Source organism: Hippoglossus hippoglossus, chromosome 7 (genome assembly GCF_009819705.1).
Source record: "Hippoglossus hippoglossus isolate fHipHip1 chromosome 7, fHipHip1.pri, whole genome shotgun sequence".
NCBI classification, from domain to species: Eukaryota; Metazoa; Chordata; class Actinopteri; order Pleuronectiformes; family Pleuronectidae; genus Hippoglossus; species Hippoglossus hippoglossus.
Window position 1 is genome coordinate 22,887,233 of NC_047157.1, and position 26,067 is coordinate 22,913,299.

Consider the following 26,067-nt stretch of genomic DNA (forward strand, 5'->3'; position numbering starts at 1 on the left):
TCAACTCTTTCTCCTTTTAAAACAATATTTTTCTATTTTACGTTAGTATCATAGTTCCTTGTTTATCCAAACACCCAATATGTTGGCTAATGTCTGTGGGGCTCCGCCTTAACAACTGGCACAAATAGTAATTCACGAGTCTGTGACCACTGTAGTGAATATTTTACAGAAGTGTTTTATTAGAAGAAACCAACAATAGATTGTGTGCAAGTGATTAGACAGAGAGCAAGAGGCAGAGAGAGATAAAAAAAAAAAGGGGGGGTTGGTACTTTGTGATTATTACTGAGATAGTAGACACACTTCTTCTTCTTCTTCGTCCTGCAGTGAAGCTCACAGAGCCGTGAAGCTTTGTATCAACCAGTATCATTAACCAGCAGTTTTAATCGTGAAAATTCAGTGTTTTATAAACCAGGATACATTGTACATGCCCGATGCAAACAAGTAGCCTACTGCACAGCCCGTTGGAAACCAAATACATGGTAAAAACATTCTTCTTTGTCCTGAGTTTCGAGTTTAGACTGAGCCTTTAGTCCATGGTCCTATTATTTAATAATTTGACCCCTGATAATTTAGATGTATTCAAAGAGACTACATGTCCTTTTTAGGGGGAAATGTTTACGAGAAGAATTTAAGTCTCACTTTTAAAATACACAACATGGAGAGAAAAGGTTAAATTTAGTCACTTTGTCGTCATAGCAGGGTTTAAGAGGGAAAACACAGTAACATGACATGTGGAAAACTTCTTACCATCTGTAGATAGAGATGTGTTCAACTCGTTTCCAAACTCTGTCTCCAGAGATACAGTAAATTAACCTTTGAATAAACCGTTTACAAATTAAAGTACAGTAGAATGTGTAAAATAAAAGAGGAATATTTAACAATTAAGAGGAGCTGTGAGCTTGCAGCTCTGTGAGCGTGCACAGTACATTTAAAATATACTTCAATAAACAGCATGCACTTTAATACAAACAATGATGATAGAAAATGTCTAATATTCAAGATAAATCAACCAATGAATGCAAAGTGTAAGGATCAAATACGTGTTTAACCTTGTTAGTACAACAGCTGGTGAAAATACAAGTTGCATATTAAAAAATACACATAAACAATGATGTTGCCTTTTAGTGGAAAAGCTTAGTGTGCCAGAGTTACAGCAGAGGGAGCATTCCTCCTGTCCTCTCTTGGGTTTCCTCCTCTTTTCTCCATGATCCTTTACTCTTCCGGTGTTTGCCCTGGACCTGCCAGCAGCAGCAGCTCAGAAATATCCCTCTCACTTCCACAGCTTCCCATCGAGTTCTGAACCGCAGAGTGGGAGAGAGGGACGTCATGTCAATAAAACACGTTTCCTATATTAAATTACACCGTAGCTCTACGAATGTAATTGTGTATTTAAGTGTAGAACGTGGGCTCACCCTTGTTGCAGTCTTTGGTCATATCTCTCTCTTTCAGTAGGTTGTTTTTGTAGTCTGTGGGTTGTGGCAGACAAAGTTATGAGGAAGTAATGAGGTGGGTTATGTGTGTTTATTGCATATTTGTGGATGAGGTTCACAGTACCTGAAATCAGTGATTCCTGGGTGCAGGGCCTCAGCTCTGTGCACTCTAACGATATATCACCTCCAACGATCACGCTCCCCCTGCACAGAATGAATGTTGTGCTTAAAAGGTGTATATAATTTAAAGGATATGTGGAATAGAATTTAGGATATAGTCGTTTCTTACCGCTCAGATCTACGCAGCTCATAGTCCAGCCCTTAAATGAAAATAAAACACACAATCACAAACACATTGTGTCCATAAAATGTGATACTCTACTCTAATGAAAGCACCTTTTATAATTACAAAGAACAAAGAAGTTGTCAGATACAAGCCAAGAACTCGGAAAAGACTTCAACACACGCACACACACACAAATACACACACATTCACAATACCTCTCTTTTTGCGTCGTCGTGTCAGCACAATGATGGCGACAACGACGAACGCCAGCAGTAAGAACGTCGCCAGGAAATATCCCAAATGCTGCACGAAGTAACCTCGGTGGTCAGGGAGGATGACGTTCACCACACGTGGACCCTCCACCTCATCAGTCCCTATAAAGACACCGATCAATACTTAATATCCCACATAGTAAAAAACAAGCAAGGTTCAAATGTTCAAATAACAGTAGGATGTCTTGTATTAGATTTATGCTCTTATTCTGTATCTGATTATTAGAGTGATTTAAGTTAACGGCGACAAACAAGAATCAAGTTCAAATACATTTCTAGGACTAAAGATTTTTATTCCCCCCGAGGCTCCTTCTTTTCTCATTAGAGCCCAAAAGCCAGACACAGAAGGAGGGAGAGCAGGAGTAAAATGTCAAAATGCTGTTCGGCGGTATAATGGCTTCCAGACCTGATGTCATGCAGCTGTTATGTTTTTTTTCTCTTCTCAGGATAAAAAACAGGCCGACCAGAAAAGAGGAGGAGAAGTGTGAGGAGGGAGGGACACATTCTGTAATGTGGTTTGTCTGTGGGTCTGTATTAGTTTTCCATTTAAGCCTTTTTCCGTCCTCAACCAACACACGAGTCAGGTTTCTGCAAGCACGGAAAATAAATCTGCGACGCCGACAGTCAGCAGAGCTCAACAGTCAGGACAGGGAAGGGGAAGTCCCACTCTCACTGTCACCCAGTTTGTTTGTGTGCACTTTGTGATAGATGATGATAAACATTAACAATGACAAGTGCAGAAAATACATCCTGGGGTTTTAGGAAGAATCTCTCCTGACCTGAGAAAATTGATTCTGACCCCTTTTAAATGTTACATGTTTTTTATTTAACTGTTTTGAATGTGTTATTGAACCCAACATATATTTTTAATTAATTTTAAATTACAGAAAAAAAGTACTATCAACTTCAAAAACATTAAATTAAACTTAAAATATTTTATATATATTTTTATACATTTTGTCCAGCCACTTGACATAATAACATTTACCGAATTCAACATAACAATTTTCAGTGTGTGCTGATTAATGATCAGGCTGCTGAGCTGGTGAAACAGGATAAATATCTCAGAACTGTCATTGACGTTGGTGCCGTTTATAACAAAGCTCCTCAGAGCCCGTACTTTTAACATAAGCTTCAGAGTTTTAATGTCTATAGCACTTTTATGAAAATGTTTTATTCTTGTTTTATCAAATCTCTTCTTATAGTTTCCCCTTTCATCTGCTGGTCACTTGAATCAGCTGCAGCGAATTATAAACGGCTGGCACGACCATAAATGACCCTCATGCCCAGCACAAGGTCGAGACTTTAAAGAAGACCTGACAATCCTCAATGATTCCAGCCTCCAACTCTGGTGAGTTTCTGTTGCTTCCATCTGGTCATAGATACAATCTGCCAAGATGAAGAGCTAATAGATTTAAAAAGTCATTTATCTCTGATGTAATCAGGCTTTTAAATGACTCATTGTGATGTTTTTGTATTTACTGATGTATTTACTGTCACTGTGTGGTTACTGCTGGCTGTTCAACTATCTGCCCCTCAGGCCTGGAGGATTGTAAATATGCCAATGTTCACTATAAGCAGTGTGCAGAAACTATTTTGCATTCGGAGTTGCTGTTGTTATCGTCTTTCAATGTCTCTGGAGATTTAAAAGCAGCAGAATCCCAGAAGCCAGATCACAGAAAAATAAGATCATGAAAAATATCCTTTTCTTAAATATATTTATGTTGAATATAGCTTTACTCTATGGTCTCTCGTGAAGCAGTTAAGTTGGACACCACTACAATCAAACACTACTGAGAGACTAATGAGGAGAGCATCCTTGACTATGCTTTCAAAACCAGCCAATAATGAAAGAAATTATATAAATAAAATGAAATGGTCATTCTGACTCAATCACACCCTTCCTCAGTGGGAGCTTAGTTGGTAATTATCAGCTGTCATTGTTTAATGTACCAAATATGCACGAAACTGCCGAGGCACGTCCAAGGTCATCGTCTCTGGAGCTCAAATGTTACATCCAGAGCTGCAGACATGTCCCAGCAGTGGCTCATTTCCATTTTCCTGACAGATCTGTGTTAACGGCTACTTCACATACGCTGCGCAGAGGTTACACCGTCTTCTCCCCCCCCTCTCTCCTGCAGGACGTGCATCATTTGCAAGTCAATGAACTTCAGGAGAGCGTCTTCATTTTCAAAGATGAAGATTTCTGTCGAATTGCTGACAGCTCACAAAACGCCCCCCCCACCCCCACCCCCTCGTGATTACAAAGAAATAATGATGCATTCTTGCGTTAACGTGGAAACGCTCTCTTGATGTTTGTAATTTCACATGGTTTGATGGTGCCTGGGTAGAGATCAATGGCGTGTGAAGAAAAAGCGAATTCCTTGGCTGAGGTTTACTCGGAGGACGCAGGCAGGACGCCATCGATCCACGTGTGCACTTCTTCCCTACATACTTCACAGAGTTATTAAACGGGCTGTCATTTCTTTAAAGGGTAGGAGGAGGATCTATAGTCCAACACATACCTTCATCCCCCTCCCCTCACTTGCATGCTCTTTCATGCCACAGCTGGTCCAGATGTTGAACAGATGTATCAGAGTTCCTCTGACTGCTGGTAAACATGCCTCGACCAGAGGCTGATACGCATCAGGGGAGAGACGGAGCAGAAACCGAGGGAAAAGACGGATAAACAAAACTGGTGATGCAGTGTAACCAGTCTGAACACGTGGTTGGGACTTTCTGGAAATTGGGTCAAACAGAGGAAGAAAACACATCCACGCCCTGAATTATCCCGGAGCCCACTCATCTGCTCGTCGCGGTTAAAATGTCTCCAGCTGTAAATGAAATGGTCATAAACGACAAAAAGTCGCCAAGGAAAATTAGCCCACTTCCGCTGCAGCCAATTACAGCAATTTACTGTCGACAAGTTCTCAAGAAAGAGCTGCAAATAAAAAACGTCTTTCCTATCTTCTACATTCCTTCTACCTCCTTCCTCCCTCTGCAACTCAAACACAAAAACAGGGAGTACTGAGAAGAAACTGCCAAGAAGAGCCACTGATTCAACTGACCAACTATGCCTATAAATATAACAACAGGACCAAGGTTCACCAAGAAACCATATGGGGGGAAAACATTTACCATTGCTAGCGTCTGGAAAAACAAATTCTGGTGGTGTCTCTGGTTTGTTTTGGATTGCGAGTGGCTTACTTGGCACAGGCACATCATTCTGGAAGATTCTGGGCGCTGTGGTGGAGGCGGGGGGCGGAGGTGGAGGTGGAGTTGCCACGGTCAGCCTGAAAATGCGTCTCTCGTAAAGGCCGCAGTAGTGGTGGTGCAGGTGGCAGGAGTACAGGCCTCTGTCAACAGGCTTCAAGTCAGATATGGACAAGGAGAAGTCGCCCAACGTGAAGGCGTCCTCCTCCACGTTCATCTTGCTCTGGGCAAAGAGTGGGCCATAATCCCGGCGCTCCCCAGAGGCGTAGAGGTCCACCAGGCGGTTGGCCTTGTCAGGACGCACTCCCGGGGCCTGGAAGTCCCAGTGAGCCACCTGCTGCTGGTCCTCCTGGAGACCCTCTCTCCACAGGGGGCGCCGGTTCACACAAGGCAAAACCACCGACTTGCCCAATAAGACCACGAATACAGTCCTCTCTCCATCCCAGTAACGTTTCTCTTTGCGAACTGGAAACAGAGGAGTGTTAAAATGAAATATATGGTATTTCATACATGAGGACAAATGGATTAACATCAATCTGGCCTCACCTGACTTAGTGACATTGACCTGGATTTGAATGGATTGGTGAATCTGGCAGTAGTGATGGTGCAGATTACAAGTGTAAACTCCTCGGTCGGTCGTGACCACATCTGAAAGAGAAAACATCCAAACGGTCATTAGATTAAATTGTAAAAGAAAGAGCGGAACGTTCACGGTGCTTCTGGAAAACAAAGGAGCCTCACTGTTGATGACGAGGGAAAAGTTGCCGTCGTTGAAAGCGGAGTCTGGGATGGAAACGCGTCCTTTGTTGAAACCGTTGTAGACCCTTTGGCGGCCTCCGGGGGACATGTCCAGGATTCTCTCCACAGAATACTCCGGGATGCTGCGGACCATGTCCCAGTGCACCACCCTCTGACGGTCCTTCAGTCGGTCCTGGGTCCACACCATGCGGGGGCTGTGGCAGGGCAGCACGGCCTTCGACCCCGCAGGGAAGGTGATGTTCTTAGTTTCCACCACCGCACCGAGGCTCGTGCTGCTCTGAGTCCATGCTGAAACAAATAAATAACCACATGCTCAGAGGATCATGAAACATGTGTGTTGCTAAACATTCAGCTTTTATGAAGATGGTTAAAAAGTCTCACCTCCAGGCAGGAAGAGCACAGCAACAACTGAAACAGACAAAAACATAAATGGTTAGAGTTGCATCCTGCTGCTCTTAGTTCACACTGCATGCTGTGGCTGTATTACTCATGTTTTTCACTGATAGAAGTCTCACAGATGACGTCTCGAGGAATATTTATAATCAAAACCAGCAAAAGTGGCTCAAGTGGCTGAGAGTTTAAATTTGCACCAGGCTGAAGAGGCAGAGCAGGATTTCAGAGTTGGAGAAGACGTGGGTTCAGTCAGAGGACTGTTTACATTATCACAGGAAATCAGAAGAAACAGGAACATGGTTTAAGATAAAAGGCCACAAATGACAACAAGACCAGAAAAAAAATACAACTGGTGCCAAGAATATTTTATGGAAACTCATTCTTCCTGTTTGTTTTCTTATTCTACAGATAGGAAATGTTCCTGCCGAGCTTTGGCTATTTCTAATGTATTTTTCCCACAGTGCTATTTGGTAGATGTTTACCGAAGGGCCGGTGGAGACGCATTCAGCCAAAGCACACAGAGCCTCTATTCATGCAGGCTGCTGCTGCTGGCTCGCTGCAGGGCCGTGATCCTGAGGGGATGAAGAACCGAGCTGCTATTCAGCTCACTTCACTCACACTGTACCTGGTGTCAAAAGTCTACAAACATGACCAAACACCTGTGTATGTTTACTGCCTTGGTGACAGGTACAGTGAACTACATAGGCTAGAGCTGCGGAGCCTTCAGTGCAGGGAAATATGTTTAGTATATTAAACATATCACATATGTAATATATCTCAAATCTTACAATGACAAGATTAATCAATTCTTTTCAAAACCCAAGTTATATAGTGTTTCACTCAGAGCATCAACATAACCTTAAAGTAATTTCATATGGTTAGCAGAGAGATTTCTTAAGAACCAAACCAAAAACCAAAAACTAAACTAAAAATGAAATGCTGATAGAAATGAAAGTCTCAAGTTTTAAAATATGCTGCTGACTGTGCGAACTCGTTTCCCTCTGGCAGCTCGTTCCAGATCTCTGAGGCCTCGACTTGAACTGCGCTGCACCCTCTGGTTGGAAGCCAGGCCTCTGGGACAGTTGAGAGACCAACGCCTGTGATGGGTGATGATGTGGAGGATCTTTAACCATCCACAGGCTCATATGGTTCCGTGTAAGAGGTCAGAGGTCAAAATATAGTGCGACACGAGGCCTTGAAAAGCCTTGAAAGTAGTGGATGGGATCTTAAAGTCAACTTTAGAACAGATGAGGAGCCAGAGTAAGTAAATCTGATGGGATGTGGACTCAACAAAGCCTTCATGGCAGTAAAATGATGTACATTAGTCAATTCATTGATTTTAAGTCAAAGAGAGTAAATCCTATTGAGTTACTTGCATTGAATGATCACACAAAGTTTGGTTAGCACTCATAGGGGTTAATTACGTGATATACAACTCAAGTGGAATGTAGAAAAGAACATTTACTGAAGCGAGTAGTTTATGAGTTACCTCAGCACACGTCCTTAATAAAGTTATGACATGTTGTGTGTGGAACAATATTATTTGTACAATGGTCCATGTATGTGAAAGCAAATTCTATTTTTGTCTGCTTTTTACTTTTGCTCCACAACTCAAAGGAAAATATTTTACTTTTAACGTGACTACATGTGTTTCACAGCTTGACATCATAAAGAGTTTGCTTACAAAACACATGATTACGTTGTTAGAGATAAATCTACTCTACATTAAGGAGTAAAATCTGCTCCAAATGGACCAACTACCACAATAAAATGCTGCAAACAACAAAGAGCTGTTGTTTTTTAAAGCTTCAAGCTGCACAGAATTTATTTGACACAGGTTGAGGGACCATACATCCAGATGTTTTACTCATCGTGGCTGCACATGGTCTATTCACTTCACATGAACACACAGACATGTGCAGAGGTTTCCTTTTCACCACATGCAAATAATAACGCAGTGATTTGTACCAGCAGTAATTTCATAAGAATGCACCAGAATATAATAATATTCAAAGATGAGAGAAATGATTTCAGCAGACACACACACACACACACACACACACACACACACACACACACACACACACACACACACACACACACACACACACACACACACACACACACACACACTGGCATCAGACATGAGACCTCAAGCTGGAAAACTTTGGTTTTTCTATTGACGGGTATAAACTTTCCTGCAGAAGGTAAAACAAAGTTGCCCCCGACCCTATAATTTTCTCTCATCTCTGCTGCAGACACACACACACACGCAGGCTGATGACTCACACTAAAGACTTAACAATGTGCTACTGAATCACCAGCCTTAATAACAGACATTTAACAAATGAGCTGCAAAATCACTGTTGTCGTTTGCGACCCGATGACCACACGGAGAATCATCGCTGAGATAAAATAAAACAGGTTTACATGAGCGAGTCAAGCACAAAGCACGAATTTACTCTGAGTGAACCCAGTGATTCATGGATGTTGAAGGTGAGTAAAGTTTACTCATCGTTGTGTGTCGGCCCAGTTGCAGACTCAGCTAAATATACAATGATGCATTGAGAGGCCTGGACTCTGTGTGAAAATGAAGAACTTGGCTGCAAAAAGTAAGTAGATTTACTCAAGTTGCAGTGAAGTTTTGATATACTTGTACTTTTAATAACTATTTCCATTCTATTCTACTATATTCTTATACTCCTCTACATTCTATAGGGAAGTATTGAACTTTTCATTCTATTACATTCATCTGACAACTATAATTATCATGTTAAGGTTTTTACGTACAATAACAACCTGATACCCTTACACAACAATTTAGATGGCGCCCTCTAACAAATATGTATTGTTTACTTTATTTACTTCACATTTGAGTTTGAGTTTCACCAAAGACTGATTTTCTCTTTCGACATGTCCAATTATTTCATTAAAATAACAGTTTGAGGCCAAGTGAGATAAAATTATCCAGAATTTCACAATAAAGCAAAGACAAGAGACAATTCCCCAAAATTTTGACAAATCAAAATAGTGAAGTGTATATGTATTAAATCTTCTTGTGCTTGTCTTCTTGTGCAAAAACAATCATGTTAATAAATTACAACACTTCAATTCTAGTTTAAATTTATCTGAATATGTCCAAACATTATAATCGTAAAGAAAATGTAATAACAAGATATTTGGTTAGGAAACTTTTATCCATACAAATTCCTTGTGCTTTGGGAGATTGTCAATTATTATGAGTTTATAATTTTCCACCAAGAATGAATATACTGTAGAATAATGCTCATAAATTAATTTTCTTCAAAGCAACTTTTACAATCTGTTCCCTGCCACGTTGTAAGAGGCTGTTAATGAAGACATAAACATGGTTCGAGGCGGTAAACCCCCCCCCCCCACACACACACCTCCACGGTGTCCGGACTCAAAGCGGCCCACTCGCGGTGAAACACTCATTACTGACACATATAATGACTGGCTGCAGGATTGTGCTGACTCCTCTTCCCAGACCGCAGTTAACCAGAAACACATTGGGCTCAAGCCATAAAAAAAAAGTCCCACATGCACAATATACAGGCTGCATGCAGGGATCCACTTCACTTGGTTTTTCCCAATAACAAAACAATAGGCTGATTATAAACAAAGTTAAATAATGAAAACGTAAAAGGTTAAGCATATAAATAGACGACCTTTATAGCACGTATAAAAAATAAACAGAGGAGGAGCAGCTTTCCATCACAATCACATAAACAAGTTTAAGAAAAAACAATTAACAGATACAAACAATAATGATATACAAAGAGAATGGTCCTGTTGTAATAATTACTAACTGTGCAGCTACTAAACTTTTGTCATGTATATCCACCTCCAAAAAAGTATATTTTTTGCTTTCATTACAAGTTCATTTTGAAGAGGCAGCCTGCCACAGAAAATCAAATTCAAAAGAATAACTTTATATATTAAAGCTTTACGCCGCTGAGACCTGAACAGCTTCAGGCTTTTGTTCCCGGCGGGTGATTCTAACCTGGATCCAATTATGGCACAAAGAAAGTTTCTCCAGAGTTATTTTCTTCTCGAGTTTCTCTCTTAATAAAAGAAAGACGAGTGAAGGCACTTACTCTGAAGAAGAGTGATATCGAGCTGCATCTTCTTCGCGGTGGAGGTGGAGGCCCGTCAGATGAGCTGCGAGCATCAACAGATGAGACGGAGGGAAGCTTCAAGTTCACAGAGCAGCGGCTCAGCTGTGTTTTGTTGTAAATTCTGCAGAGTCTGGATCCTGCGCACGCTCCGCCCCCGGAGACACTGAAATCCTAAACCTCTGGTGCAGCACTCCTCACATGAAGGGACAGGAAAACAAACTGCAAGGTTCTCTAACAAACTATATCACAACACCTACAATCACCACAAACAATCATTCAGATGTGAACACGCTCACAAAGGATTGAGAGGTCTCATAAAACTAGACAACTACCAAACAAAAGAATCAGGAACTATGATTTTATGATGGCTAGTTTATTTAAATCCTCACAAGAGGGGGGTTTATTCTGATGGAGTATTGGGGCCACATTGAAGAAAGTTCAGACACTTCCAGAATAAAGTGGAAATATTGTCTAGTGGCCGGAGGAGGCATTCACTCATACATATTTTATACTAATACATTTTTTGCAGGGCTTGTTGGTTGTAGTCTTGTTTAGTTTCTAACCAAAGATTATGTTTCAGAGATTTAAATGTTTGCCACTAGTATTCAAACATTTCTCATTGCCAGCATGAGAGAGACATATGTGTGAGTACACAATTTGTACCTTATGTCAACAGCAACTGTCAAATTTGCCGTTATATGACAGCATGTGGAAGGTTACCCACCAACCTTCCCGTAACAATCAATTTTATTATACACAACAAAATGATCATCTGACTTTTCAACGCCTGAAAATGTAGATTTTTTTCAAATTCCATTACGTTTTCCAGGTTTTCCAGGACTGTGGGCAGTTCTATAGGCAATTACCTTCTAGTGGTCTGCTGTTTGGAGACAAGCATATTTATGTATTTGTTTGTGAGGCAGGATGAAGAGAGGCTGACTCAGTGAGGTCAACACGTAGTCACTTCTTTGGCCCTGACTAGTGGCTTGTTTGGATAGTTTGCTACGAGGCAGGCTACAGCAAAAAGCTGGTTGATGCTGCCGGCAATTGTCAGAGGAATAATAATGTGAAATAGTTTGTTCTCTGAGATGAATCCTTTGCCGTGCAATGTCCTGAGTGACCAGCACTCTGTCACGAGACAGCTGGGACTTTTTACTTTGAAAAGATGGTCTGTAAACTTTGCAGGGCATGAGGTCATCGATTCTGAATCCCTTGTCCACCATAACAGCCACAGCTTTTTCCAGAAGAGGAACAGATCCAGAAAACAAGGAGGAAACAAAAGTGACATCATCACGTGGTGAAACTCCCATCATTCCCTTTCAGGTAGTGTGGGATATATAACGTGAAACCATCTCCCTCTGTAAGAATAAAGATGAGGAAGTCAAACCTCTCATCTCTGCACAGTCAATAAGCACTTGCGTGTCAGAGCACTTGCCAAACCCACTTGGCATCGTGGCTCTAAATTTCTCAGGAGACATCCATATACCAGCCGCGCCCAATAAGGTGCACAAAACTTTCACCTAAGTTTTGATTATCCTGCCGACAGTGACTGTTGAAACGATCCGTCTCCTTCAGACCCAGCGACAGTGACACCAAGAACAGGAACAGGTCATCAATCATCAGAAGGCATTGGCTGTGGGGACAGGGGGGGGGCAAGCTTTAGTAGTAACTATACTAGTTGTATGTTCATCATAAATCTATCCATGCATATTTACTCAGATTGAATTAGACAGTTAATGTTCTCTTGGGTTCTGATGAATCTACAAGCTACAAATATTACCATTAATTAAATGCATAACCCATTGTTGATGTTAACCTGCAGTTGAGTGGCAGTACACTGGCTTAAATATTTTGCTTCTGTTAGAATGAAATGCAGCAAAATCTAAAATGTATCTGTCTGTTTTAAACCACCTGGTTTAACTATTCATTTTACTATGAACTGCACTTATACCAGCAATGATTGAGTGAGTGGAAATTTCCATTATGTTTAACTCATTAATAACACTTTATTGTTTATTTGTAGCTTTGTGTTTTTGCCTTCTTATCTTGCCTTTATTAATTAACTTGTGTTCCTGTGTTCTTAAGTTCCCACATGAAAGAGTTACTCTCATTGATCTATAGTATAAACGAATGAAGGTAATGTATATGAGAATATGATATGTGAATATGAACACAATCTTGCCCTGAAACATTAAAACCACAAGAGTGAGCAAGTTCAATATGAGATAACATAACTGGAATCTGATGTTATCATCGGATGCTGAAAACCTCTCAGGGCCAAACAACAGCTTCAGTGAAACTTCCACCAGCCTCTTTTGAAGCTCCTCTATCTCCAGCTGTTGGGCCTGTTTTCTCACTCGCTGCATCCAAAGCTGACGGCTCCGGTTTTGCTTCGTAATCCTGACACTGACGCAACAACTCCACATCAAATCTCTTCCTCTGATTCTTCCTCTGGTCGTTGTGTTGTCTCCCACACATTTGGCTGGAGGCAGGGAGTAAACGTTCCAGGCGAACAGCACAGGCACTGTCCCCTCTTTCTATTACAACTTTATTCTCATAAAACGATGCCTTTATTCTCAAAATGTGAAATTTTTTCCCCATCATTGTGGCCCTAATACTCCATCCTACATTATAATCCAAGGCCTGAGAGGAGATTTTATTGAACAAAGTAATTTAATATAAAAACTAGATGGGCACTCAGAGGGCATAAGTAATATGAAGCTTAATAAAAGACAAATAACCAAACGTAGAAGGAAATGTTACCCCCTTGGTGAAGTTAAAATATTCCCGTTGCTGACCAGCAGTTACTTCATCATTTCAGTTGTGCAACAAAACCTGAGACATTTCAGACTTTGCACAATACTGCCACCCACAGTAAGAACAGGTGAACTGTAAACTGCTCATAAACACTACTCTGAACCTGCCAACAGAAAATATCACACACCAGGCATTGGACCGAAAAGGCTCTTTATTAGATCACGTACACTTTGTCGAAAATGACTGTACACAGCATTGTACACCAGTGAAACACAGAACGCAGGCTGACGGTTTAAACTGCTTTGTGCTAAGTGTCGTACAGAGACGGCCAGCGTGAGGGATACGACTCAATCTCGAACCACCGTGGATGTTTGTCACGACCTTCTGTTTCCGTGCTGTTTGACGAAGATCTTCGGTGCACTCCATCCCTCTGGAGCCTTCTTCAGTCCAGCTCGCGTCCAAATCCTCCTCAGATCCTCCTCAAATCGTTTCTGTACAGGACAAAAGACACAGTCGGCCATGTTAAAGAGACAAACTCGTGTTCTGCTGGTTATGGAAAATTGTGTTTTCATGCAGAAGACTTCAAGACAAGAATTCTGCTCAAAATATTACCATTACTGGCCTTAATAATTCTAGAGAACAAACTCACCTGTTTCTTCCTCCCCCTGCTTTCCAGCACTCTCCTTTTCAAGAACTTAATCCGTTTCTGCAGCTTCCTGTATTTATGCCGATTCATCATCCGCCGCCTGATCTTCAGAACATTCTTACAACTGAGGGGCGTCGCCGAGCCCGTGTCATCCTCCAAAACAGGAACAGAGATGGGGGGCAGCACCTTCTCCTCCAGCGGCTCTATGTCCTCCAGCGGCTGAGCGGACTCCAGCAGGGGAGGGAGGGAGTAGCGCAGGGAGAGCCAGCTCTCCAGAGGACTTACTGAAAGTTTACGTGGCACGAGGGCCTCGTCCAGTTCTGGCTCGAGCTGTGTCCATCGGGGAGGTGGTGTGTTGTCTGCTGCTGTCGAGTAGTTACTGAGATTCTGTCTAAGTGGGAGGAAGAGAGCAGGAAACACCGGCTGGACACATCGGTTCAGAAGGTCTCCATGGGAGTGAAGTGCACCTGGGTAAAAGGAAATGATGTAATCTTATTACTTCCTGAGGAAATGAAGTGGAAGTAGACAGACGGACGGATGTTCACACTTACCAGTTCTACGTAATAGACTTAGACAGGGGACGACCTTTGAAGTAAACATTGTTGATGGTCATCCAAGTAAAGTCAACAGGAATGAATGGACTGGTCACTTGTCCTGTGGACGTGAGCAAAGTACGGCAAGTTAGTCAAATAACAAATATATTAAAAGTAGCACTATGGGCCAGAGAGAACTTGGACTGTGTACTTGTATTATTGAAAGATAAGTTCTATATTTCTATCATCAGACAGTTAGGGTTAGGAATTTTTTAACTGAAGTACGAGTTAAAAGATGAATCCATTCATCCATCTCCTGCCAAGTTAAGAAAGATAGATCCGGGGTCCCACTGTCCAGACACACTCTGCAGTTACTCCTGGCCAGATGACAGTGTATTTAGTTTCTGTGTGTCCTGGATCTACCCTGGAGCCTTCACCTAGCTGTATGCATCTGAAGAAGGACCATGATCTGCTTGTACCTTATCTGGCTCCTTTTAAGGCGGAGGTGCAGTGGCTCTACTATAATCTCCTTAGAATAACACTTACATAAACCTTGTATGTGTGGGAAATTGCAACAACCTTGTAATCAATCAATTATGAATCAGTGCTGGTCTTAATAAGTGGATAAACAGATTGGTTATTGACAATCCAAATGACTTCGTTTCCAGCTAAAACATGAAGTTGTTGTTAGAAGAATATTGTCTTCCGCTGTGGGAAACTCTCACATGATTTAATTCACAATAAAAACAAGACACTGAACATGACTGTCAGCTGCATCCACACTGTGAGCTAACTCCCTCGGTGAGATGTTAGCAGCTGACCGGCTGCTACAGATTTAATTAAACACGTTAACAACCATTAAATCCACACACGTCACACGGAGGACGACTAAATACAAACATTCAAGAAACGTTGTAGTTTCCTCCAGAGTCACAGAGAGGTAATTCTTGGGTTGTTGCTAATGCTAACTAGCAATGTAGCTGCGCTCTGGACGTGAAAGTCGAGATATTATGGCTACAAAAACTAAACGTACGAATGTTTCTGATAAAAACAACGCGGCAACATGAATAAAGTATAAATGTTATTGTATCTAAACTGTGTTAAGTTACCGGTTATAAGTGTGACCGAGATCCTCCTCTTCAATGTGACTTCAGGAGCCCACTTCCGGCCGGTGCGACTCTTATTTACTGCGTTTCCTGTTTCTCAGGGAGGAGAAAGGTTCCGCAGGAGCAGACAAATACAAGCTGAGCAATTGGAGAAGATTTGATTTGATTTGATTTGATTTGATTTGATTTATTATTATTATTATTATTATTATTATTATTATTATTATTATTATTATTAGTAGTAGTAGTAGTAGTAGCAGTAGTAGTAGTATTTTTATTATTATAAATTGCAGTAAAGCTACATAATAATTAGAATAATAATGATACAAATTAGAATAATAATGATTATTATTGTGATTATTAATATCATAATAACAACAATAAAAATAATACGAACAATAATAATAATTATAATAATAAGTAAATTCTTCTTCTTCTTAATATTATTATTAATATCATTAGCCTTATCATTATCTTTCTTATTCTTATTGTTATCATTCATATTCTTCTTATTATAATTTGTATCATTCTTCTTTTTATGTAGTTTTGCTGCAATTTATTTAGCTTGTACTTATTGTTTTGCTACACCTATAAAATGAAATAAATGAAACCTGTATTCATCGGTGACTTTTCATAACTGACAAGTACAGTCTATGTGTGGATCTGTGCTTAGCAACATACAGCAGAGCGGCTGAGCGCTTTACTGACTCCACTGGAGGGCAGTAACAATCTAAGTAGTGATGGTAGGTCTGCAAACGAACCATTAACTTCTAACATGTCCATGTAACAGACCATCGGTTTGATTCAGCCAAGATTTGTGTCCTCAGTTTGCCTGAAGACGGCTCAGTGGTGAAATACAGATAGAATAAATAATACAGAGGACCTCTGGAAGAGCCTGAACAGAAATACTTAAAAAATGCAAGCAAATAAATGTGCCTGGAATTGTTTGAATCTAAATTACTTTCATATAGTCTTATTGTTTCAGTTTATTAGCGATGAACATTTGAATTGGCTTTTTTTACTTTAACCAATGCGCAGGTCATGAGTTTCCGGCCCTTATCAGCATAAATCAGAACAGTCCACAGTCTTCAGGAAAGAGCAGAAACAAGAATATGTCATGTCTTGTGTTTTTCTTATCAAATTGTAAAAGTGTGTTTTGGGAGCAGATGCATTTGAAAAGCAATGATTTTGAGTTTTATTTTTCTCTTGACTCATTAAAACTGAATATGTTTCTTTTTTCAATTTGGAACAGTTGCATAACCAGGGAAGCCTCTACTTTTAGATTGCTCTAGTTTTACATACTTGTGGGGAGCCACATCAAATCATTTATTCATGGGGCTTTCTCTCCTCGCTCTCGTTAAGTTGGCGGGAAAGGGAACAGCTACAGTATGTAGGCATTTCACAGCAGGGATTTTCTCTATGTGGATTCAAAATACTGCATCTGTGTGCAAAACACATAAACAAGGGATACTGACAAAAATAAGCTCTAGAAATAAGGAATGCGTTTGCAGGCTGTTAACGTTGTTTAGGCATTTATTTACAATAAAACAACACCACAACATTCATTTCATTGTAAATCCTGCTGCCTCTTCACTATCTATACTTACACCACAGGTCTGTGGTGACAAGGCAACTTTAATGTCCAGCAGGATATACCGTGAGATTTTTCCCTTTTACAGAACAATCTGAAAAGCTTTTAAAATAATTTTATTCTACAAAATCTTCTCAAAAGAATATTCAAATTTAAGTGTATGAGAAAAAAAACAACAACAATAAACTGTTAACTTGGCAGTTATTTGGAGGTGTTGGTCAATCCCATCTGAAATCAATGATCTATACATTATACACTATGTACTCCAACTAAATATTTACAAAATCAGTAGTTGTACTCTGAGTTATTTTCTCTCAAGCAAATAAATATTCACCATTTCATTTGAATTGCATTGAAAATGTATCGCGTGCTGAAACAGATCTGACCCCTGAAATACACAGAACTTTACAGATGACAACATTATATTTTACTCCAGAGCAACACGTACAGAATAAATTATATGTCAGGATGCTGCGTGTAGTCACCATAGAGGTACAGAAGAACAGATGTACGCCATAAATGCCACTTCAATAGGAACCAAATCAATAAATAAAAGCATATTAGAGGAGAAAAATAGAACAAAATGTAGAGACTCGTCTCCACAGCAGCAAACACGACGGACAAAGCAGTTTAATCAGTCATTGATGGATACATCCATATATTAGCAGACTATACACACAGCACTGGTGCATTGCACCATCATTATTTATCTAGAGAAACCAGTGTGTTTAAAAATGATTCTGAACATATTTGTTTTCATCTTAATCTAATACTGCCGTCCCATTATGGCTGCAGAACGTGAGTCAGAGAAGGGAGGTAAAAATAAATCGGAGGGACACAGACATTGCATGTTGAAGTTTTAAGGCCATTTCATTTAATTCGTGATACATTTCTTTCTTTACTGTGACTCGTGGTGTTAAGTTTAAACTTGGAGTTTTGGGGCAGGAGAGGAAAGAGAATAATTACTTTGCTCCAACGATCTATGTGGATTTTATCTAGAAAATACTCCCATTTAACAGCATCCATCAGAAAGATTCTACATCACGTGGGATATTTTGTTATAAAACACTCATCTTTGATGCTGAATATTTGGTATTATTTATATATTAGAGGTCTTTACTGAGCCGGAGCGTTTGCAGAGATCGTCTCTATGTTGCAGAAGAAGTCCTTTCCATCATGACAACAGATCAGTGGCACTGTCTTTACCCTGTATAGCCAGCACATTGAGGCTTTAACAAGACGAACTAAACCCAAGTCATATCTTTTATAAATAAAACAATAACACTCGAAAATGAAATGTCCGCACTCGAAAATAAAAACTAAAAACATACAACTAGGCAACAGTTGTGTGAACAGGCAAAGAAAAGAGTGGAAGGAAACAACACTGTGCAAAAGCTGGCCCCTCGTTGTGCGTCGTCCTCTCCCAGTGTCCTCCTCCAGGTTTCTTGATTTCTGCGCCCTGTCACTCACTGAGAAGAGGGAAAGGCCAGAATCCACCTGCGTCCTCTCCTACGTCTCCTCTTCCTCATCTTCCTCCTTCTCATCTCTGCTCATGGCGAACGCCTGCACTTGTCTCATCTCCCCGAGGGGCTGTGACTTATGGGAGGGCTTTGGAAAGAAGAGAAAAACACATGTTCATTAGAACTAAAACTCTCTGGAGAATGTGATATATTCAGTAATCTTGATAAGTCTTATAATTACGACACTTAAATCACCTGTATTTACAGTTTAAGTCTACAAGCAGCATTTGGTTTGGTATCATTTAACTGTATATCAAGTCTCTGGTCCATTTGTCCCTTGTTTGACCCCTGAGAAGGGTATTTGAGGAAGGTCTAACCTGAAGATGGAGATCCAGGACACAACCGGATGTGCGGAGCTAACAGTTCTGCACACAGAGATGCACAAACAGCGATAAAACACCAACGGAGCAGAGCTACACATTAGCACACGTAAAGCATTACAGCACCACAGGGCAGTAAAGCAGAGATACAGTAACACAGCGTCAGTGCAGCTCCTGTACTGTGACTGTAAAACTGAACTGGTCAGTTTAATCAAAGAGTATAAAACGTTTTAATGCCAGTTTGCATCGAGCATCAAGAGAAAAAAGGATTTGGAGGTGAAGGAAGTTATGGTTCTGTTCTCTGCAGGATGGGTAGTGACTAACCGATGAGGACTGATGATCGTGCGGTCGCTCCAGTTTGATTCGGATGTCTGTCCCCTTCCCTCGATCAGGTTTACCAGGCCCTGGAGGACAAGTCAAAACTGTGTGTTGTCCAACTCTGCTCCAGTAACTTAACCACTAAGCTTTAATCAACACAACAAACATTCTCAGTTGTTCTTTTTCTAACCGGATTTTAGTAAAAAAGCACTTTGTTAAAAGTGATGATTTGTATGGATTGTAGTCTATGGGTCAAATGACCGTATATAAGGACGGACGCAGGAAACAGCCTCACACACCATCCTGATAAAGTTGAGACATTTAAACACATCTGGTGAGCTGGAGAAGAGTTTTTTAAAAACTGTTTAAACCTTTTAAACCTTTTAACCTTGGATTGAAGCTCAGACTGGTCTGCACCTCGCTGTGTGTGTATTCTCACATCAGAAATAAAGTGAAGCATGTCTTGTTTGTCAGTTGACCAATAGAATTGACCGATATGAGCCTTATTGCTATTGGTATTTTTAACATGCGCTGATATGAAAACTTTCACTTTACAAAACAAACAAAGCAGGAAAGATATGCCTTTATTTTTAGATTTTATGGGGAAAAAAAGTTTATTTCCTAAATTTTAGTTCTATATGTTTGTGTTTTCTTTTTATTAATTGTTAAACTGTAAAATATTAAGCCTCAATTCTGTTTCTGTATTGACCTTGATAAATCGGTATCAGAAAGTCTTTACTCCCTAATATCAGTATCAGCACGGACCTCCCTCTCCTTTGGCCTCTCACATATTCTCTGTTCATTTCCTCATACCAGTCATGAATATTGAAACAGCTAAGATACTGACTAATGTTGGTAGGAATCCAGTAATACTGATAAAATGACATGTCAGTTTTTGATTTTTCTATAGTGCACCGAGACATTTTCACTTCTACTACTTCTACTACTACTAACTCTACTTACTCTATTTTATTCCTCTACAGCCTGACTAGTATCCTGTGACCTCATGGTTTGTGACAACTTGCCGGACCTGCCTCTCCATCTCTCTCACCTGGGGAGCTCGCACGACTGTTGGCGCTGGTGCTGCTCATGCTGTCCTCCAGCCAATTGGTGTAGGAGAAGGAGTCTCGCTTGTGCGGCGTCCCCGCAGACGACACACTCTCCTGTGGAGCGGAGAGCGAGACACACATGTAGAATGAAGACAAACAGCTGAAAGACAAATGACTGTGTTGTCTCACAGGGGACACGGATCGATCGCTCACCAGGCCTGTGTCGTAGTCCTCCGTGGCGTCGTTCTCCTCTACCACACTGGCAAAGCTACTAGCGTTGGAGGAGGAGCGGGAGAGGTCGTGACCCTCAGGGATGGATGGGGCCCTGCCACCGAGACAAGAACTACACCCTGGGTTAACCACTCTCCAGATCAGCCCAACCTGATTCTATCTCATAAGACATCGTCATTCAACATGCTGCTGCAGTGGAGGATAATCCAGCCGTTACATAAACACATGATCAATGTATCCAACGTGATGTGGTCGTAACCTTTCTATCATACACACCTGTTCTTGGCGGTCGTGAGCGCTTCGGGGGAGCTCTGATTGGATGAATTGTCCGATTTGGGGTCTTGAGAGACGTGGCCACTGTCGGGGGTCTTCTGGGTATTTGGGGAGTTTTCTCTACTGAAACCAAAGACGTATAAATAAGTTTAGAAAACAAGGACAAAATCGATAAATGTGCAAAATTAAAAGACGATAAAAATATGAACTGTAGTTCCAAGGCTTTAATTACACAGGATATCAGAGGGAGACATTATAAATACAGCAGGAATATGCAGGTGACTTCTCTCACCTCTTCTCCTGGACTTCTTGGATGTTTTCAATACCGATGGCGCTGCTTCTCCTGGAGCTAAAATGACCTGATTTCTTCCTGGTCGGGCTTTTCCCCGGGATTATCAACGACTGCCGAGGAGAGAAGAGTGGCTGTCAGAGTCAAAGATAAAATACGTCTAATACGTTCAATATCTTAGAGCAGCATTGAACTAATCTCAGGAGTTTATCAATCTATTCCTCTATCACCGAGTGACACTAATTGTTACTTTGACAGAACCCCTTCGAAATGCATTAATGTATTTCTTTACTTCAAAAACACATGTCAGTCTGACGTATGGGGCTGAGCACTAACGCTGCAGCCTTCCAGTTGTTACCATGATGAAAAGAAATGTTAAAATATGCACTTAGCAGCTTAATGTCAAGCCCTGGTGCCAGTCTTCCAGCCAGAGCAGAGCGCAGTAAAGTGGGAGATGAAAGATGGATTTAAAGGCTCCGGGGCCTTCCACTAAATATGCTTTCTCAGTGACTGCTTTGTTCATTCAATCTCGCTCTTTAAAGCTCTGAAAATAAGAACTTGAAAAAAAAGCCTTTTTATACGACGTGGCTTCAAAGAACAAGGTGGAGGGGTCTTTTTTTTTTCATAATGTGTCTGTATGTATTTTTTAACAAATGTAGAACTAAGCATACTGGATTAAAATGCAGAGTATTGACAGAAAAGACAATAGAAGGTGGGCAAATACTGCACTAAGTACAGGAAAGAATAAAAAAAAACAGAATTGAGTCTAGGGTGAAGCCTTCAGAAATGACTTTGTGCTCTTAATGATTTACTGCAGATGTTTTCTAAACAGAAGTGTATGTAAAACTCCAAAAAAACTGAATTATCAATGTGAAAGCGTGGATATTAATAATAATAATAATAATAATATATATTTGCTTTTCTTTTTATCACAAATCTGCATGTAACACATCCTATCTGCAGCAGAAAATCCATATCATGTTGACCAGCATGATCGAAACATGTGGAGAAAAAGTGTTTGACCGTGATGCTGACAAAAAAAAAAGAAGCAAATAGGACGAGAGAGAGAGAGAGAGAAGTTAGAATTGGACATGCACCTCTTCTACTGTTCCTATCCCTATGGCACTGCCTCGACGTCCATATTTACTGGGACTTTTGCCTGGGACAAGCAACGACTGAGCCACACAGGGGAGAGAGAGAGAAGGAGAGAGAGAGAGAGATGATGATAGACAACAAAAGGGGGAGGGGGAGGGAGAGAAAACGTGAGATACAAATACATATGCGATTTTATGCAGTTAAGTCATGTCACGTTCAAAACCAAGTACAAAGCACATGTTAATTGGAGAACACAAAGGAGGGAGATAATCTGGCTCCATAGGTAAAAACACAGGCAGCTGAACCGGAGAGAGACACGATGAGCCAGTTATAGCATGTGAGTCATACGCCCGTTAGACAGAGGGAGGATGAAGAAGAGACAAAAACAACAGCGGAGGACATACAACATGTTATTCATCAGGTTTCACATCAAGACAGCAGGGTTATGAGCAGAAGCAGGCGACACATTCATTATTAAAGCTGCTGGGTTAATAGAAATGATTCGTTATTTTGGAAGGAAATAGACTGAAAATCCTGTTCGGTGCCTAAAAGAGAGAAATGGTATTTTTAATTGTGATTTAAACATCAATACATATCAGAGAATATCCATAAGATGCCAGATGCTGTTGAGTGAAAACCTTCTAACTGTAAATATAGGTGAAAATGTTTTCTGAACAAATTGAATAAAAATGTTGGTTTCCCCTAATAAGAGAAATATTCATTTATTCATAATATTGATTAAAAAACGGTGTGATCACACAGTGGGCTGGCATGCACACTACACATGTTTACACACACACACACACCCACACAGACACACACACACACACTTCCAAGATGTTGTCACTTTCCCAATATGTCCTCACTCCGTATGCTCAAAATAGTCCTCACAAAGATATAAGTACAAACACACACACACACACACATTGACGCACACTCAACCTACATTCATTAGAAGTCAAGAGCACACTTTTAAAAATGCAGATGCAGGGGGAATTTAAATAATGAGAACACAAGTGAAAACAGTAAATATTAGATGCAGCTTTAACCCAGGGTAGAAATTCACCTCGTGCCACTTCTACTAGTGTCACTCGACTTCGTGGTAGCAGACAACGTGGAACCGTTGCAGAGAATCAAGTTTAAGGCCGAGCGTAATCGCTCCACTGGACCGAGTGTGCGACCTTTTTCTGTGAGACGTTAGTGCAGCAGGCAAGTGAGGGAAGAGGGGGGGGATGAACTCTAGTAGAGCCGCTGCGGGGGAAGTAGAGGAAGCGAGACTCGCCTCACTCCAGACCAGCAGGAGTGGGACTGTACTTACTATCCCTGGGAATTTGGGGCTCTCTGCGGGGTTGTGGGTTAAGCTGCCGCTCAGGCTAGTGGAGAATGTGTGCGGCTTCTTGAGAGTAAGACCCATGGCGTCCATAGAGTGGCTCCTGCTGCGGATCACCCGCTACAGAGAGAGACGGGGAGGGGGAGATACATTCAGATGGCGCTGACCCCTGTGACCCCTCTGCATGGCTGTACGGAGGTACAGACCCAGACGAGCCCCGGGGTCGTCCCTGAATACTGACCACTGCAGGCAGAGAGCACTGACCTGATGCTAATCCTGACAGACAAGGAAGCGACAGAGAACACTGCTAAGCTTTGGTGCCCGAGGGGGGGGGGATCAGATGAGTCATAATGTTTAGGTGGTAAGAGAAGAGAGGGGAGGCAGAAGGGCCAAGTGGCTCGCAGACGTCTGACCACACCGAGTTTAAACACAGCCAGGAGAAGTTTAAAAGCCCAGTTCACCTCTTTGCAGGCGTGCAACAGAGTGGAGAGTTAGAGGCATCGGAAGGAGAAAGAAAACAGCTCTCTTTGATGTGAGGACAGAATTATATTAACAAATACCCAGTGACTGAACAGAGGAGCATGCACAGAAGCACCAAAGAGCTAGAAAACATGGAAAGCCAATAGAGGTGTGTAGGACAGAGCAGGACAGAGCAGCAGAGCGTCTCTACATTCAGATTAACAGATGTTGAGGAGGTAAATCTCTTGGAGCCTGCAGCATAGAGACAAGAACAATCCTGAAAGACTAGCAGTTACATCCACAGAAGAAACACCTGAGAACTTGTACAAATCATGATCACTTTAAAGTTTCTTACGTTTTACTATCTGTGCAGGTTTGACATTTCTTGGAAAATATACTTTTTTGCTTTCATGCTGAGCGTTAGATGAGAAAATTGGGTGTGAATGGGTGAATCTGATTTGTAATTTTAAGGTTTTTAGGGCTAGAGGACGTGCTCCAATTGTTGGGGGAAGCAAAGCTCATGCCAGGGAGCTGGAGAGGAAGCAATGCGGATTCCGACCTGGGCGTGGAACAGTTGACCCTCTTTTAACTACGAGTTTTGTGGACTTGTAAAAAGCATGACGGAGACACCATGGAAACCAAGATCATGCTGGAGATGTAATATATCTCATCTGGCCTGGACGGCCCCAGGAGGAGATGGAAACCGGGTAGAAGGATATCTGTACCTGCTGCCACCCCATCTCCAGATGCATTAAAGAATGGATGGATGGATGCTGCACTAAGCAAAGTGGCTGCAGGCTGTAGCTTAATATTTAATGGACAGACATTAAATCAATCTTCTCATGTAACGCTTGGCCCGAAAGAAAAAAATCCAAAATATTGAACAAGACTGAGATTGACCTGAAATTGTCTATAAACAAAACATTGCTCCTGTCTTAGTGCTGGGGTAAATAAAGCTGTAAAATATATGCTGAGGACTATGTTCTACACATTTTAGCTTCTCAAGCCTTTGCCATTGAAGCAGAAATTGAAGCCCCGGCCTCTGCTGCCGCGTCTCCAGTTACCTTGAAGGACTCGAAGAATCCCCCTCCTCCCCCACTCCCGTTTTCTAGTTTGTCGTCCTCTCCTCCGAGTCCCATCATGGCCTGGCTGTTCACATGAAGCTCCTCGTACAGCGTCTCTAACAAAGCCGACCGCGTCCGCTCCTTCCACAGAGAGGGACATGGAACAAAGGGGAATCAAAGGATGCTTCTTATGGTTCTGGACAGATATGCAACATTACTGAATTCTTAAAAGACATTCTCGACGACTCACCTCTAATTTGGCAAATTTCTCAGCTTTGTAACAGGCATACTCTGCATTGATGAGCTTAGTAAAAAGGAATTCATGGAATTCAGGGCCCTAGGAGGAGAGGATTAGAGAGATTAGACATCAGGGTGACAACGATAAGATTAAAAAAAGTGCAGTGGCGAGAGGATGCAGTAATTCAGGTCTACAAGATGTTCTTTCTCTTACTTTTTTAAAGACAGCAGGGTTTGGGAGGGCCGGACCAAAGAAAGGTACGTCATCCCGTGCTGTCACTGACACCTGGGAATACAGAGAGAGGGGATGAAGTGGCATCATAATTTATATCATGAAGAAAAGTAAAGTAGAGGAAGATGGGAGAACAGGCCCACCTTGTAGAGAACATTGTTAGAACACGGGTTGACCACTTGGACCACGACGTAGCCATGGAGGAAGTTGGAGGCGATCATGTCTGGTACGAACGGAGTGTTCTCCTCTTGGAACACGATGGCCACGATGTCGTTCCCTATGTGCCTCTTTCTCTGTAACTGCAACACAACGGAAACAATGCAGCTTGAAAGAGTAATGACTGCTTCTCTCAAAACAGTGATATTTCAATGAAAGACTGTTCACATCAAACATTGGAAGACATGTTTGACTCTTGTTTGTTGCAGGTTTCTTCAGATATCTAAGTTTAGGATTTTTCAGAATATATTAAATTCTACGTGGAACTGAATCTCTTCTGTTGTGTTTCCTGCCAATTCTTGACGAAGC

General features: G+C 41.3%; 3 protein-coding genes across 31 annotated transcripts in view; all 3 read right to left on the bottom strand.

Annotated features, from left to right (window-relative positions):
- Positions 1-155: 155 nt before the first annotated feature.
- LOC117765362 (matrix remodeling-associated protein 8-like) lies at positions 156-10,626 on the bottom strand. The gene is made up of 10 exons (XM_034591891.1): positions 10,472-10,626; positions 6,342-6,368; positions 5,943-6,248; positions 5,748-5,849; positions 5,196-5,666; positions 1,932-2,090; positions 1,720-1,750; positions 1,555-1,634; positions 1,413-1,466; positions 156-1,296 (listed from the first exon to the last, which is right to left on the bottom strand). Exons 1-10 carry the CDS (start codon positions 10,497-10,499, stop codon positions 1,271-1,273), a joined length of 1,284 nt encoding a protein of 427 aa, XP_034447782.1. The 5' UTR covers positions 10,500-10,626; the 3' UTR covers positions 156-1,270.
- A 2,816-nt stretch (positions 10,627-13,442) lies between these two features.
- Positions 13,443-15,638, bottom strand: aurkaip1 (aurora kinase A interacting protein 1). The gene is made up of 4 exons (XM_034591892.1): positions 15,538-15,638; positions 14,447-14,549; positions 13,899-14,362; positions 13,443-13,740 (listed from the first exon to the last, which is right to left on the bottom strand). The coding sequence occupies exons 2-4, from the start codon at positions 14,493-14,495 to the stop codon at positions 13,624-13,626; spliced, it is 630 nt and encodes a 209-aa protein (XP_034447783.1). The 5' UTR covers positions 14,496-14,549; positions 15,538-15,638; the 3' UTR covers positions 13,443-13,623.
- A 1,413-nt stretch (positions 15,639-17,051) lies between these two features.
- LOC117765359 (rap1 GTPase-activating protein 1-like) overlaps positions 17,052-26,067 on the bottom strand; it is a 41,944-nt gene continuing 32,928 nt past the window's right edge. For 14 of the 29 annotated variants that reach the window (XM_034591864.1, XM_034591873.1, XM_034591865.1 and 11 more), the window contains 13 exons: positions 25,686-25,841; positions 25,525-25,596; positions 25,324-25,410; positions 25,074-25,214; positions 23,539-23,670; positions 22,223-22,300; positions 21,129-21,238; positions 20,840-20,959; positions 20,546-20,675; positions 20,335-20,446; positions 19,290-19,387; positions 18,446-18,733; positions 17,052-18,409 (listed from right to left, as the gene is read on the bottom strand). In XM_034591864.1, the coding sequence (XP_034447755.1) occupies positions 18,635-18,733; positions 19,290-19,387; positions 20,335-20,446; positions 20,546-20,675; positions 20,840-20,959; positions 21,129-21,238; positions 22,223-22,300; positions 23,539-23,670; positions 25,074-25,214; positions 25,324-25,410; positions 25,525-25,596; positions 25,686-25,841 (1,335 nt within the window). In that variant the 3' untranslated portion in view covers positions 17,052-18,409; positions 18,446-18,634. The other 15 variants (XM_034591860.1, XM_034591870.1, XM_034591866.1 and 12 more) reach the window with 14 other exon arrangements.